This window comes from Pituophis catenifer, unplaced genomic scaffold (genome assembly GCF_029215685.1).
Source record: "Pituophis catenifer annectens isolate HBS135680 unplaced genomic scaffold, rPitCat1.0.hap2 SCAF_3, whole genome shotgun sequence".
Classification (NCBI taxonomy): Eukaryota; Metazoa; Chordata; class Lepidosauria; order Squamata; family Colubridae; genus Pituophis; species Pituophis catenifer.
Genome location: NW_027256883.1, coordinates 177,745,078 through 177,760,858, shown reverse-complemented (window position 1 = coordinate 177,760,858; position 15,781 = coordinate 177,745,078). Strand labels below are relative to the sequence as shown.

Genomic DNA, 15,781 nt, shown 5'->3' with positions numbered 1-15,781 from the left:
GCTCATCTCCATTTCTTAGCCAAGGGAACCAGCATTGTCTGAAGATACCTCCATGGTCATGGGGCCAGCATAACTGTATGCCGAGGCACACGAAATGCTATTACCTTCTCATCAAAGTGGCATCTATTTATCTATTTGCATTTACGTGCTTTTTAAAAAAATATATTTGTTTGTTTGTTTGTTTGTTTGTTTTTTATTTATTTATTTATACCATATTTTTATCATGTCTATGTAGTGTATGTTGGAGGTGGTGACCCTTTGAAAGCTGTATGCAACGAAATTTCATGTTAATGTATGCCAATTAGTGTACATTTAAAGTGACAATAAAGTTATTCTAAATCTAAGTCTAAACATTAGATGGGCAGGAGCTGGAGCAAGTAACAGGAGCTCACCCTCTCACACAGCACTTGGGTCTTGAACCCGGGCTGGATAAGCTCAGCATCTTTACCCGCTGAGCCATTGCACCTGTTAATCTATAGTTAAGACTTAAGACAAAGAAAGCTAAGTGAGAACAAACTGGAAAAAATAAGAGAACACACTTTGTGGCTTCCAAAGATCCAAGTTCTTGCAAACATATTCTCAGGATGTTGAGGAAGCATGACTACCATCAATGCATAATCTTTTACTCCAATGATAACAGTGATAACAGTTATAACAAAGAGGCAGCCCCAGGACATTAATCTTTAACTTATGGGAATCTAATTCCATACAATTGCATCTCTGACTCTGTCTCTGCATCCATCACTCCCAAATCAAAGTATATATAAATGCTGAATAATGATCAGTGTTTTTATGAGATCATAAAAGCAAGGAGTAGGGAAAGGGCCAATAACTCTAAATTCCTGCTTCATATGGAAATCCAGTTTAAAGCATCTCTGATAGATGACTGACTAGCCTCTTCCTGAAAACATCAAGAAAAAGCAGCATTCCATTTCCCTAGGTAAAAGGTTTAATGAGTGAATTTCTCTTACTGTTACAAAGAGTGCTTTTTTTCTAGATTTAGTCAGAATATGCTTTCTTCTTTGCTTATTTATTTTCATAAATAATCACAAACTACAGGAAGAAAAAAATGGAGTTTACAGTATTTAAAAAACACTCATTCAAGCAATAGTACAGGTAGTCCTCAACATAGAACAGTTCATTTAGTGACTATTCAAACTTACAGCGGTCCTGAAAAAAATGACATAACCATTTTTCACACTTACGACCATTGCAGTTTCCCACAGTCACATTATCAAAATTCAGATGCTTGGCAACTAGTTCATATTTATGACTGTTGCAGTGTCCTGGGATCATGTCATCCCCTTTTGTGACCTTCTGACAAGCAAAGTTAATGGGGAATCCAAATGCACTTACCAACCATGTTACTTACTTAACAAATGCAACAATTCACTTAACAACTGTGGCAAGAAAAGTCATAAAATGGGGCACACTCACAAATATTTCACTTAGCAACATAAATTTTGGGCTCAATGGTGGTTGTAACTAAAGGACTACTTGTAATTTACCACAGAAGAAAAGTCAACAAAGTAAGTAGATTAAACTCAGTAAACTGTAAAGCTATACAAAAGGTTTAGAAGTTATCTACATAGATTGGTGGAAAGATTTAGAACAAGGCAGTTAACACCTGGAGAAATGAGAGATGAAAATGAAAGAACTTAAATTTAGCTTGTTATAGAGCAGAGTTTCTAATGGCCATAGCTTCAATTAGGAATCTTACAATTTTTTAATGTAATTGCAGTGCAGCAGCTAATCTATTATCATTTATTGTGACAGGTGGGAATGATGGTTAAAAAGCTGTTCAGTGAGATCATGATGCCAAGTGTGATATAAAAGTTAATCTAGCGGCACATATAGTAAGTACACACTTGACCTTGTTGTCAGTGCAAATGCAAAGATGAATCTGACAAGGAATATTGTGATATCTACCAGTAGTAATAATTAAGGGCAGGGCCTCATTCTAAAATGAATGCCCTTCTGAACAAGACATGAAGGACATGACAGATTATATGATTTATTAACAGCAAAATTCAGCACTCCACTTAATCCCTACCAGAGGTTTATCCAGACCCTCTGAGTACATAAGGTAGCTAGCCCATAGTGAGACAAATCCAAATGGATTGCTTTTTAAAGAATGAAGTATAAACTATTCAAGACAATAAGTTGTACCAAGGATATTTGTTTAGATCACATTTAAGACAGCAAGGGAGACACAGCCAAGTTCCAAATGAAAACAATTGTAGCTAAGTAAAGGGTAAGAAGAATGGGTTCAACCCAACTATTTCCAAAGCAACAGTGTCCTTATATTCATAAAGTTGAACACCACATAGCAGCCAACTGAAGACCTTGGTTTTAAATAATTTGATTTCTGTAAACACAACAATGCCTTTGTGGCTTGCAAGTTTAATCTTGTTGGAGGCTTTTTATGCCCTTGTAAGCACTCACAGATTTGATTATTCCAGAGGTAGAAAATGAATAGCTAGATGTTTAAAGTCCTTGACTTGCTCAATAGTGTTGCCAATGATTTGCCAATCATAAGAAAACTTAAAGTACTTTTTAGTGAACACTAGGATCTTTGTTTTAGCATAGCTACCGTGTTTCCCTGAAAATAAGACCGGGTCTTATATTAATTTTTGCTCCAAAAGACGCATTAGGGCTTATTTTCTGGTCTAGTTAGGTCTAATTTTTGGGGAAATACAGTGCTAAATGCATCCATCTGGCTGACAATCTTCACTGAGGCTTATTTTGGGGGTAGGGCTTATATTACAAGCCTCCTGAAAAATCATGCTATGACTTATTTTCCGGTTGGGTCTTATTTTTGAAGAAACAGGGTAATTTCTAGGTTTTCCAAACACAGAAGGAGGTTCCTGTTCCAAAGCATCTATGGAGGCCAGCTGGAATAAAGTGGTGTCATGGTCTGTATTGAGAAAGATATAAATTTATGTTTGGCATGCACCAGAACAATATCATTAGTGGAAAAATTAATAAGGGAATCAGAATGCATCCCTACTTGACTCTTGAAGAAGGGACAGAAGGCAATTAATTCCCTTTTTTATATCTGTGTAAAGATGTTCTCATGTAGGAGAATTATCAGCTTGAGAAGGTTAGTCAATAGAAGAAGTGGCTAGTTTTCTCCATGGTTTGTCCCAGGGATTTGAGTCAAAAGCTGTCCTCAGATATACTTTACAATACACCATATCAAAATCAGTTGAAATAAGTGATATCTGAATAGGATATCATACTTTTAATTGTCATATCCTGTTTCAACATTCCTCACTGCTTTCTCACAATAAGTAAATAACATTATTGTCGCAAGCACAGGGCATAACAATGTAGCACAGCATAAAATACAATATAATATAATAAAATAACAATAGGATAGGATAGGATAGGATAGGATAGGATAGGATAGGATAGGATAGGATAGGATAGGATAGGATAGGATAGGATAGGATAGGATAACGGATATTGGATTAGAAATTGAAGCAACATAAAGCCAGGATTACAATTAATAACTTAAATATTTTAAGTTTAAATGACAGCAAAGCAAAAGTAGCATCTCTCAACTGTGAAAAATACATTTGCAAGGATTAATTCAATTATATGGGGCACAAGCTCTTACAGTCACCTACCATTGATAATTTGGCCCTGGTCTCAGCATAAATGGAGCCATGGAAGACATTGTGAATAATATCCTCCACTTGATCAATACCACAAGGACAGAGATGACGTTTAACATGGTTTTTATAAGGTGTCCCTTTAAGATATGCAAAAGACATAATCTACAAGTAAAGGGATATAAAAGCCTTTTTCAGTGCAACACTGGTAATATTTAACTGTAGATTTTTAAGGTTGTACATCTTGGTATCCTGTGTGTGATTTGGACAGGTATTAGAAGAGGCTTCTATCATTTTTATGACGAAAGCAAGATGAAAATTTGGATGACTATATTCCAGTAGTATCTTTATAAAGGTCCCTTTCAAAAAGCCTATTTCTAATATTTTCTCTATTCCAAGAGTTAAGTTGCCTGAGTGATGCAGTGGCCTAGAGGTAGAGTTCTCACCTCACAATCAGGGGGCTGTGAGTTCGATCCTAGGTAGAGGCAGATATTTCTCTCTCTGGGCACAATAAGGCTATATCTGCTGAACAAAACTCCGCATTGGCGACAGGAAGGGCATTCAGCCAGTAAACACTCAGCTCCATTCAGTTGCCCAGACTCCACCTCGCAAGGAATTATAGGGTCGTTAAAACAAGAAGAGTTAAGTTGCTCAAAAGGGTTTTTCGTACTTGCTTTCCCACCTATGGAAATGTCTGAAAACATTCTACAGTATTTGTATGTATATCATATTGTGTTTTTTTATTATCATCTATTATTGACCTAATTTGCATATTTTACTGAAGCCTAAATTTACGTTGGTTTAAAATGATTAAATAATTTGGTTTGGTGTAATGCAGCTCCCTAGTGTTCTTTGCCAAAAAAGAAAAAGCATAGGAACTTGTGTCAGGAAATGAGATAGTAAATCAGTAGAAGTAGAAGTGTGGGGAACAGTTTACCTACAAATTGCTAGTTGGGTTGCATAATCTAGAAAACTCCAGTCAGATCTAGATTTTCCAGATTTAAAATAGTAAAGTAGAAACACTTATTCTCTTGCAGACTCAGGAAATGTTGTCCTGCAATTATGACCGTCCCCCGCCCCCAAGAGATTCCCAAGGCAATGTGAGTCTGGAGTACATCAACAAGCTTCTCTCTTTTCCCCACATGTGCTGGAAATAGCTTGGCACTGAAATAGCCCCCAGCTGTTATATAAATTTCTCTCCCATGAATTTCCAGTCTGCATTGGAATCACTTCAGTTGGAGAAAGGAATGGGGCAGCCAGCCAAGAAAATCTTTTAAATCTTTTTTAAAAGCCCTGCTAGAGCCTTTGTCTAAAATCTGTATTTTTCCCCCCTTTGGTTACATTGAATCCATTCTTCTACCTTTAAAGCTATCTCTATTCTCCATGCAGGATTTTATCTTGGGATTTTGTGCATGTGTTAATGAGACCTTGATCTCTTCCATTCCAGATCAGCATACCTGTCTACCATTCAGTTCTGGTCATGCAAAGGCAAGTCTTTTTCCAACATTTCATATACAGGATGGTAGCATATAAAAATTTGTATAGGCAATAATGAAATGTGGTCTGTGTGTACCTAGCAACATTTGTAGTTCTCTGTTGCACCCCTGGCAGACCAATCTATTAAGAAAACAAAAGTAGTCAAAAGTAATGGCAGAAGATTCTTTTCCAACTGAGTTTGTGTTTTGCAGATAATAGAAGGATGAGAGCCAGGAATTTGGCAGAAGCGTTGCTCAAAAAATCCTTCCTAACCAAGAAAAGGCCAGGCGAAGGGAAGACCAAAACAGCATCAAGGGAGCAAAGATTATAATCTAGTATAAAGATTACAAGAAAATTTCTCTATACTTTGAAAAACTAGGTGTAAACAATGCAGAAACCAATCTATGGGTATGAACAATGCAGATTTTTAAATTTCAGTATTAGGCCCATAAGTTACATACTAAATTAGCAGGAAAAAGATCTTTTTGACATTAATATTTTATTGTGTTTTATTAATCTAGATGAAATGTTAATATATATTTCTAATCCATATATGATATGCAATATGCTAAATAATAGCAGTGGAGGAAATACTGTGATTTCAGGAAAATGAATCTTCCAAAAGTTGACTAGCAATTATGATGTTAGTTCTTTGGATACTCAGAATAATGTCTTGCATATTCTGTTGGTTCTTCTTTTTTCAGCTTTTGACCTGTTAGGTTGCTAGGTTTCCAAACTGGATTGTAGCTACATGGTTGTGTACACACCTTGTGTACTTCTAAACCTAAGAAACGTTTTCCAAATTCTCAGTTTCAATTCTATACAAATGTATGTACTATTATTATAATAAACTGCTGAGAAATTTGGATGGGAAGTTTCAAACCACAAATCAATCAAAACTTTCCACACTAAATACTTGGGAAACATTCTTAAATTGCAGTAATAGGAGTAAAATATAGCAAAACAACTTTCTCTGCCTCTCTTCTGAAACCAGGCAGACAGAAGTGGATTCTGCATAAAAAAGGAGAGAAATCAGTCCTGATAATGAAATACCTCCAAAGTCTGATTTTATTGTTTTTAAGGAGAGGGAATGATTTGGAGTGAATACAGGTAGTCTCTCTGACACAGTTAGGACTACAATTTCTGTTACTAAGCAAGGCAGTTGTAAAGTGAGTAGTGCCCAATTTTATGACCTTTTCTGCCTCAGCTGTTAAGCAAATCATTTTAGTTGTTATATGAATCAGGCACTTATTAAGCAAAGTTGGCTCTCCCCATTGACTTTGCTGGACAGAAGCCATATGGAAAAGTCACAAATGGTGATTGCATGGCCCTGATTGCCCAGTGCTCAAATGTTGATATGGGGATGCTACATCAGTTGAAACTGTGAAGACCGGCTGCAAGTCATGTTTTTCAGTCTCATTGTAACTTTGAACAGTTGCTAAACAAATGGTTGTAAGTTGAGGAGTACCTGTATTTGTCATACTAAGCCGCTATTGAAATCCTTAATGTCTAGACTCCTAGAGAGGCTCTGGAGGCTGGGGACAGCAAAAAAGTTACTTCCTGTCCCAGGAAGTTGGGAAATGAGCCAGGAAGTTGGGAAATGAGCCATTTCAGGCCTCTGGAGGGCCTCCAAGGGAGTGAGAAAGGCTGTTTTCACCCTCCCCAGATGCATAAAGAGGATCTGGAGCCAGGGGAGAAAGAAAAATGGGCCTACCTGGCCATCGCGTGCCAGGAGTGGGGGGGAGGGGGTTGCGCATGCATGTGCAAGGTGGGGCACATAGAATTAGGGGTGTAAGCACACGCATGTGCGAACCTCCCCCCTCCTGGCACGTGATGGCAAAAAGGTTAGCCATCACTGGTTTAGGGTTTCCTGCTTGAGTAGGGGGGGTTGATTAGAAGACCTCCAAGATCCCTTCCAATTCTGTTATTCTGTTATTCATCCCATGGTGATGGATGATCTCACCTAATGGATTCATATAGATGTTTAAAAAGATTAGATAAAGTACCAGCCCTGTGGGACACCATAAAAGAGCAGCTGTGGTTGGGACGGGCCTCTCACTCCCTATCAACACTGATTAGAACTGACATTGGAGAAAGGAACCAAACCAATGTAATCTGCCCTGCACCTATCCCAAAAGGATACCATATTCCATGGTACTAAAGGCAACTGAGAGGTCAATGAGAGCAAGAATGGATGCACCACCCCCATACCGCTCTCACCAGAGATCATCAACAAATGTGTGACCTATGCTGTTTCTGCCTCATAACAGGACCTGAATTCTGACTTCGAAGGGTCCAGATAATTCATTTCATCCAGGAATCTTTGAAGTTGACATGCAACCACCTCCTCTACCATCTTTCCTAAATAAAAAGAAGGCGAGAGACTGGATGCAAATTGTCCAGACAGGGACCAAGAGATTTTTTTTTGTACATATGCACATCAGCTAATAAATGTCTGTTTCTCTGTGCCATGTGGCTGGTACTCTTCTTGTTTATGCACATAAAGAAATATACTGTCTATATAAATATACTCTCCATATAAAAATTAAAATCATAATTTCTCAGTAATTTGCACATAAACAATAAATACCAATCAACCATCCACACACAGAGAGACAAACATGCACCCACATTAGACTCGCCCAAACAAAGCCTTCAGTATAAAGAATTATCAACTAGAAATTCCAAAGCACAAAGAACTCAAAATGCATTAAATTCTCTCTGATGTTCAGCACAAAAAAAATAGCTAGATATAAAAGCTGAAGAAAAAAAGAAAATTGATTATGGGAAAATTCACCTTTTTTTTTCAGATAATAACTGCGATGTGAGTCACGCTAAATGTCTAGACCAGCAAATGAAAGATAGCGATATTTAGCCCTACTTCAAATATTCCAGTAATAGACCACTCTGATAATTGAAGTTCTTAAATCAAATTGTAAGCAATGGGGGAAAATAAATTTACACTAGTTTTGACACTGATCTAAACTCATTCAGCATTTAAAAGCATCACAGTGGGGCAGAAGGAATGGCATACAGCATCATCATTCATCTCCAAACCCCATCCTTGCACTTTCCAATTGCTCGGTCCAATTTTACTATAGCACTTGAGGTGAAGTCTCATTAAATTAACCATTAAAATAATCAGGGGTTGTTTTTTTTCCAAAACCACTGCAAACTCCTGGAGTCTGAAATGACAATCAAATATTTCACAATCTCTTCTGACATGCTTTTGAAAAAGGAGTGATCTACAGCAGAGATCTACAGAGTGGAGGATCCCAGTTTGGATTTAAAGCTATTGAAGAATATGTAAATTAAGAAGTTAGATACACAAATCTTTTTCTTTATGCTTTTGAATGGAACAAAAGTTTTTCCATCATAAAATTTATTTATTTATTTATTTTAAAAAAGTCTTAGTTGAAAAGCAAATGAAAATTGACAGGCACCAATAAAAATGTGGACAATATTTGTTTAAAAGCATTTAATATATCAGAAAGGCATTTCCTTTTCAAAGTTCAGTCTAACCAGTCCTCGTTATGGCAGCCTTCCTATGCTATGCACCACTTGGCATGTATGGCATCTGAGTCATAACCTGTGGCACTGAGATATGTTTCAGATTCTCTTTTGCCAGAGACAAAGGCCTTTTTCAGACTTCACTCTTCTTCTTCATCTCCATACGGTAAATGATCTGATAGCCATCATCCCAAGCATAGATCTGCCTCTCTTTGGGGTTGTACTTCATACTGGAGTGAGAACCATATCGCTTTGGGAAATAGACTTGGGCAGCATCTTCAGATGTCATTGAGCCACTGACATCAAAGGTACATTGAATACGGGATCGGCTGGGTAACCGGGTATTGTATACTACATAGAGAGCTCCACAGATAACAAAAGCACTCTCTGCATTCTCCCGAGGACATGGTGTGTCCCACATTTGCTCAATGTCTAGAGATGCAGGATCTAGTTTGGCCAATGCTATGTTTTTCTCATTTTCTTGTGTGGCATAAATAGCCCAGATGCCTTCCTCATCGGCCCCCAAATCAATGTAGTTGTAGGATGCAAGACCAAAGACGGGAATCTGCTCCTCAGCTGGGAAAACAGAACTATCAACAATCGTTTTGTTGGTCAAGCTAAACTTGATGACCTGAAATGTGCCATGTCGCCGAATATAATAAAGATACCCTCCATATACCAAATGTCCTGTGCCAACCCATGGGTAGGGCAACTTGATGCGTGCAGCCTTTCGGGTAGCAGAAAAGAGGGTGAATTCTCGCATCCTTGGAAAAACATAGACAGTATCATTGCTGGTGCCATCAAACACATAGATCTTCTCTGAATTGCTGAGGGGGTCTTTGGTCCAGAGTCCAGCAGTGCTGCCAAACCTCTTTAATATCTTCATGGCTTTGACTTGGGATATGGTGTCACTGCAATCTATAAAGAATAGTTATAGCATGCTTAATATATACTATCTCACATCCGTACTGAAGCATAATATCAACAAATGTAAGCACATAAAACATTCCATGTCATGTTCAGAAACAGATGATAAATTTTACAGATTCATGAGATTATTTATATTTTATATACCACAAATTATTTATATCAACTGCTTTATTGATAATTAAACTACTGATGGCCCTCCATCGTATATGCCGATGCTGTGAAAAAAACCAGTATCTTATATTCATTTATTTTGTATGTTAAAAATATGCCTTCATGCAAATACTTTGCCCATTTCTAATCCCAAAGCATGTACCTTCTAACTGATGAAATATAGCAAACCACTAAGTTAACTTAAAAGTATACCATATAAATACTATACCTTATGAATTTCTATCTTACACAGATTACCTGAATATACTTAGGGTAAACTGGGCTTCTGTATTGGACAATGTATGGACACGCACAAAAAAAGATAGGCAAGGGAGGTCAGGATCCACAGGCTGTGGGTACTTCATTGCTGGACGTTTTCAAGACAACTGCATAACAATTTATCTAGAACGGTATACAACTCCTGCCTTGGGCAAGGGTTCGATTAGAAAACCTCCAAGGTCCCTTACAGCCCTATGATTCTATGCTTCTATGCTATTGAGGAACATTTGAGAATTTTTTTGGAGTACTAGTGGATTTATGAGATGGGTAAATTAAAACGTTCAAGAGATTTTGCTATGGTGTTGTCATGCAAGAAAAGAGATTTGAAGTTGCCACACAGAATTACAGTGGGAACATAGAACATAAGAAAGAAAGGAGAAATCTCAGCACAGTGAAAGATGATACGAAAAGGAAATGACTACAGATTGACAATTTAGATATCAATAAATTGAAAAATATACATAAGCACGCATAAGAAATGGTGTTAGTTTCATAGTTATGAAGAATGTCGCCAAGATAATTCTTGGGTACAATGCAATCATTGACTGAATATTGTCAATTAGACATTGCAGACAACACTTCAATATTATGATTATCCAAATTTATGCTCCAACTGATTCAGAAAAAGAGGATTTTAACCAGTTTTATTATCAAGTTCAATCTGAAATCAAAGGAACATGACAACAAGATTTCACACGGTAGCAAAATAATGCTTAGGATTATCCAACACAGATTAAAGCCCTAGATGGGAAAGGAGACTGCAGATGTTCAAGATGGCTTTAGAAACAGCCAAGAAACAAGATACATTATTGCTGATGGACACTGATAATTGAGAAGCTAAAGCACATAGACTCAAATTGTGCTTCTTATAGAAAAACCTTTGATTATGGTAGGAATATGCTTAGGGAAATAGGAATCCCAGAATACTTCATTGTCCTTATGCAAAGCATATATAGGTAATACTTGACCTATGACCATTATGCAGCAACCCTTTGAACTTCTGACAGAGCTGAATCAATGGAGGTTAAAACCAGTTCTTGGAGTCTGGCATCCCAGAATCACTGCTGTCATGTGATTGCAACCTGGGTGCTTGGCAACCCATTTGTATTTATAACCAGTTGTCAACTGTCCCATGATCACATGTTCACCATTTGCAACTTTCCCTGCCAAATTCTCCAGAAAGTCAATGGGAAAACCAGCAGGGAATGTTGCATGTCTCTGGGGTAAATCTCACCTACCTGACCACCCTCCTCCAGCCCCTCTGCACTTACACCATGGCCACTTGGACACTCTTACTCACCCTCCCTGACTGGCATCACACCTCCAGGAACCCTTACTAACCTGTGCAGTTCCTCTTGTAAACCCCATTGTACTTACATGCACCTTTCTAACCTTCCCTTTGCATCCTCATGCACTTTAGCACACCCTCCCTTTGCTGTGCCTCACTTCTCACAGACTGTCCCAGGCCTTCCCCAAGCACACCCTTGCTATCTCCTCCACCTAGCAGCGGCCACTTACTTGCCTGAAGGCCTGGGACTTGGAACTTCCAGCCAGATTTCCTATAGTTTTAGTTATGGGAAGCTGGCAGAAAATTGTCTTATGTAATGATCATAGGATTCAGTTAGCCAGGATTGTAGGGATTGCCATTACAAATCAATGGAATTGTCCTTTATGACCCCCTCACTTAGCAACACAAATTCTGTTCCCAACTGCTGTTGTAAGTTGAGGACTACCTGCCATAGTCTGGATGGATCATGGTGAAACAGACTAACTCCAGGGTAGCAGAATGAGACAAGGCTGAATACTGTGTCCTTATTTATTCAACCTACATACTCTTTGTGTGTGTGTGTGTGTGTGTGTGTGTGTGTGTGTGTGTGTGTGTAGAGAGGCACAGACAAAGAGACAGAGACAGAGTTGGGGGGGGGCTTGACTGAAAGAAATGAGCATGACTTTAAAATTGGAGAGAGAAGAAATCAATAACCTTGCTATGCTGATTACACTGCTTTGATGGCTGAAAATGCAAATAATCTGGAAACTTTAGTGATAAAAAGTAGGGTATACAGGGAGAAAAGGAAGCTAAGATTAAATACAAAAAAAGCCAAACTAATGACAAGAGTTACAGCAACCAGCCTTATAATTGATAATTGGCTCAGGATAATTGAAACTCCTGTCTGAAGACTGCAATAAATTTGATTACTTGATTATCAATCAATTGTTTATATCTGTTATAAATAAATAAATATTGAAGTGATGGATGGATCGTCTCTGTCTTTTAGGATCAACAATAAAGGGTCAAACAGTCAAAAATACATCTCAGACCAGCACTTGGTAGGATAGCAATGAAGGCTTTGGAAAATATATTCAGATATCAATCATATTGTATCTATACCCACAAAGATCAGAATTGTGTAGACAATTGTTTTCACTGTGGTACTCTGTGGAAACAAAATTTAGCAAGATAGAATAGTATTCAAGCTTTTGAACTTTGGTGTTGAAAATCAATATTGTGAATAGCCAAGAAAACAAACAAATGGATCCCAGAACAAATTAATCCAAAATTCTCTCTTGAGGGACAAATGACAAGGCGCAAGTTATTGTATTTTGGGCATTTTGGACAAAGATCTACTTTCTTAAGTCCATAATTCAGGGAAGGATGGAAGGAAAAAAAAGGAGAGGATAGCCAGCAACAAACTAGATGGACCTGACTACAGTGGTAATGGTTGCACCACTGGAAGATGAGACTGGAGAAAAACTATTTGATCCAAACAAAAACCAAAAAAAACCCTGGACCCTGCACTTACAGGAAAATGCTAGGAAGAAAACAAAATCATTTCTTATAAAATATAAATGTTATTTCTGTTGTAGGGAATAAAATATGAAGCCCCTCCCTCTTCCAAAACTGTCCATCCACTTAGGCTGTTATGCTAAGTGGAGGAAAAATGCAACAACTCCCATTGGCGAGGACATAATAAATTATAGCTTTTGCTGAATACCAGCTATATCATTTTGTGAGCTTTGCATGTTGACCATTAAAATAATTTAAGGATATGCCCTTTTTCACTGTATTTATTATCATTTAATAACAGGCTGCTGTCTTGATTTCTTTAACAATGACCAACATAAAGCTGCCAGCTCTCCACTGCAACAAAATCTCTTTTTTAAAAAATGGACATTTGTTATATTCTGGTAAGAGAATTGTTTTCAGAATACTGAAGACCTTCTTCCCTCTGGCAGAAGTTTGAATGGTAAGATATGAAATAGAGTTCAACTGTATATCTAATCCCCACATGATGGTAAACATTTACAAAAACCTATTTTAATATTCCTTTATTTAGTGCGGTTAGGCTGACATTTATCACTAAACTGAGGCTTTCTGAGCTATGGTTTCATGAATAATTGGCTCAATTTACACATTACATTAATCCATAAATCATAGTTTACACACCAAAATGGCTGGATTAACACAGCATGCTAATCCAAACCAAACAACCCACATTACAGCTTTAGCCAACATGTGAACACTGCCAAATATATCTTAATAGCTGATGGTAACATTTGGGAACCATATGAAAAGACATGTGGGAGGATCGTTAACACTGGCTTCTAGTGCGGGCACATGACTTCCAGTATTTAATCTATAATAATAGGAGCCTTGGTGGCGCAGCAGACTAAAGTGCTGTTACAGTAGCACTTAGCTGCCAGCTGCCTGCAATTACTGCGAGTTCAAATCTCACCAGGCTCAAGGTTGACTCAGCCTTCCATCCTTCTGAGGTAGGTAAAATGAGGACCTGGATTGTGGGGGCAATAAGCTGACTTTGTATAAAAAAAGAACACCGCTTAGGAGGGGCCAAAAGCCCTACTAAGCAGGTATATACAAAAGTATGAAGGCTATTGCTTAACACATTGTAAGCCGCCCTGAGTCTCCGGAGAAGGGCAGCATATAAATCAAACCAATAAATAATAAATAAATAAATGACCTGGTGAATTCTGCTTACCTGTCAGTTTGTCATATTTCTCATTCTTGCGCTTCTTGCCAGGAGAAGCCTGATTCTCCATTAGCTTATCATCTACTTCAACACAGGGTGGAGCAGGATTTTGGGTCTCAAGATAGTCCACCTCTCGCTCCAGTCGGTCCACCCGTATTGCAGTATTTTCCACCTCTGCACGGAGTATTTCCTTATCTTTTTCCACTGTTTCCAACATGGACACCACCTTATTCTTGAAATCTCTCAGTTCAGTGGAATAACGGCTGCTCTGATCATGCCACTGGGAAATGCGTTCCTGATAGTACAGAGGGAATTAGAAGCTTTAAGGGGAATGCAGAGGAAACTCTTTAGCAAGCATGTTACATCCAGATAATTGCAAAAAACCCCGAAAAAGCTCATAACTGGATAAAAAATAAATTCAAACTCAAACCGAGATAGCATTCACTCTGTAAAAATCAGCTTGTATTTGATCTGACATATTACAGAGCCTTTGTTATTATAGATTAAATACTGAAAGTCTTGATTTTAAAAGCCTGTCATGTTAAAATATCAGCTAATTCTGAGACATTTTCATCTACCTTCTGGATTTTCAGGCATCCTATATACTTGTATTTTCATTGTTAAGATGCTGTGCAATTTAGTTTTACTTTTAAAAGAACCAAGCTGCAATTTAGACTTTAGAACTCTTATTTTTATAGCTCTATCTCCCAGTCAGTAGCATGCATCCAGTTACTAATCCTCAGAAAAGCTGGGTAGAGCGTTCATGAATTTGTGGCTGAAGTGCTGTCAGACTTATTATGTTTAAACAGGATGCTCCTGACGTTCCAAATAACTGTAGCATTTTAAAATATGGAAGAAGACTTGATAACCTGGGAAAAAAACTTTTTGTTTTCAGAATATGTTGCATACCTCTCATTACAAATATAAACTAAGCAACCTGAAATTTTCACATTCATTCAAGCTTCCATACCATTATCTACAATCATGAACAACACTCTTATCTTCTTTCAAATTGAGCCTATAGTGAGTTCCCACTTGAGAGAAGATGTTTTTTTCCTACTATTCAAACTATTCGATAAGAAATCTATACAACTGCAGTCCTAATGCCGTGTGCCTATCAAGCTCAAAGATGAATGTGTCAGTTGCCGTGTTATGTGCTCACCTCTAAGCCAGCCAGCCTCCTCTCCATGTATTCCATTAACTGCTGTTGCCCATCGACAGCACTGACCAGGATAACCAGCAGAAGCAAGATACGTTGAGGAGCCATGATTGTGCTGGTTGTCTTGTGCTTTGCCAGCCAGAGACTTCTGTACCAGATTCTACCTCACACCATTGGAATGTTTTGACAGTTTCTCTGTAAAAGAAGGGAGAGAGAGCACACTCTCATTTGCTAGATTTTATTAAATCCAGATGTCTAGTTGTAGGGAAGAGGCTGGCCCATTCCAAAAGGAGCCAGCATTGAGTCTTAACTCCTTTCTTACCAGAATCCTGCAACTACTGGAATTCAGAAATGAGTAGATGAAACAATACTGAGCTTGTATACTATTACTTTGTGATCACATTGTCAACAAATTTACAAGTATAAAAATAATGCAAAAAGCCTTCTGCAGAGCAGTATCTTTGTCCTGGGAGATGGATGTGAATAACTTTCTAATGACATTTAGACCTTCTAAGAATATTTCAAATGTCTTTATGTTTCCTGAAGTCTTTACCTATCTATAAGACGCTGAGCTTGTCAATCAGAAAGGTTGGCAGTTTGACGGTTCGAATCCCAAGTATAGGTCTCTTGTGTAAGCAGGGAGTTGGACTAGATGACCTCCAAGGTCCCTTCCA

At 37.9% G+C, this 15,781-nt stretch overlaps 1 protein-coding gene across 1 annotated transcript; it reads right to left on the bottom strand.

Annotated features, from left to right (window-relative positions):
* Positions 1–8,507: 8,507 nt before the first annotated feature.
* On the bottom strand, positions 8,508–15,303 carry OLFML3 (olfactomedin like 3). Its single transcript, XM_070939857.1, has 3 exons — positions 15,111–15,303; positions 13,958–14,243; positions 8,508–9,521 (listed from the first exon to the last, which is right to left on the bottom strand). The coding sequence occupies exons 1-3, from the start codon at positions 15,213–15,215 to the stop codon at positions 8,737–8,739; spliced, it is 1,176 nt and encodes a 391-aa protein (XP_070795958.1). The 5' UTR covers positions 15,216–15,303; the 3' UTR covers positions 8,508–8,736.
* Positions 15,304–15,781: the final 478 nt, after the last annotated feature.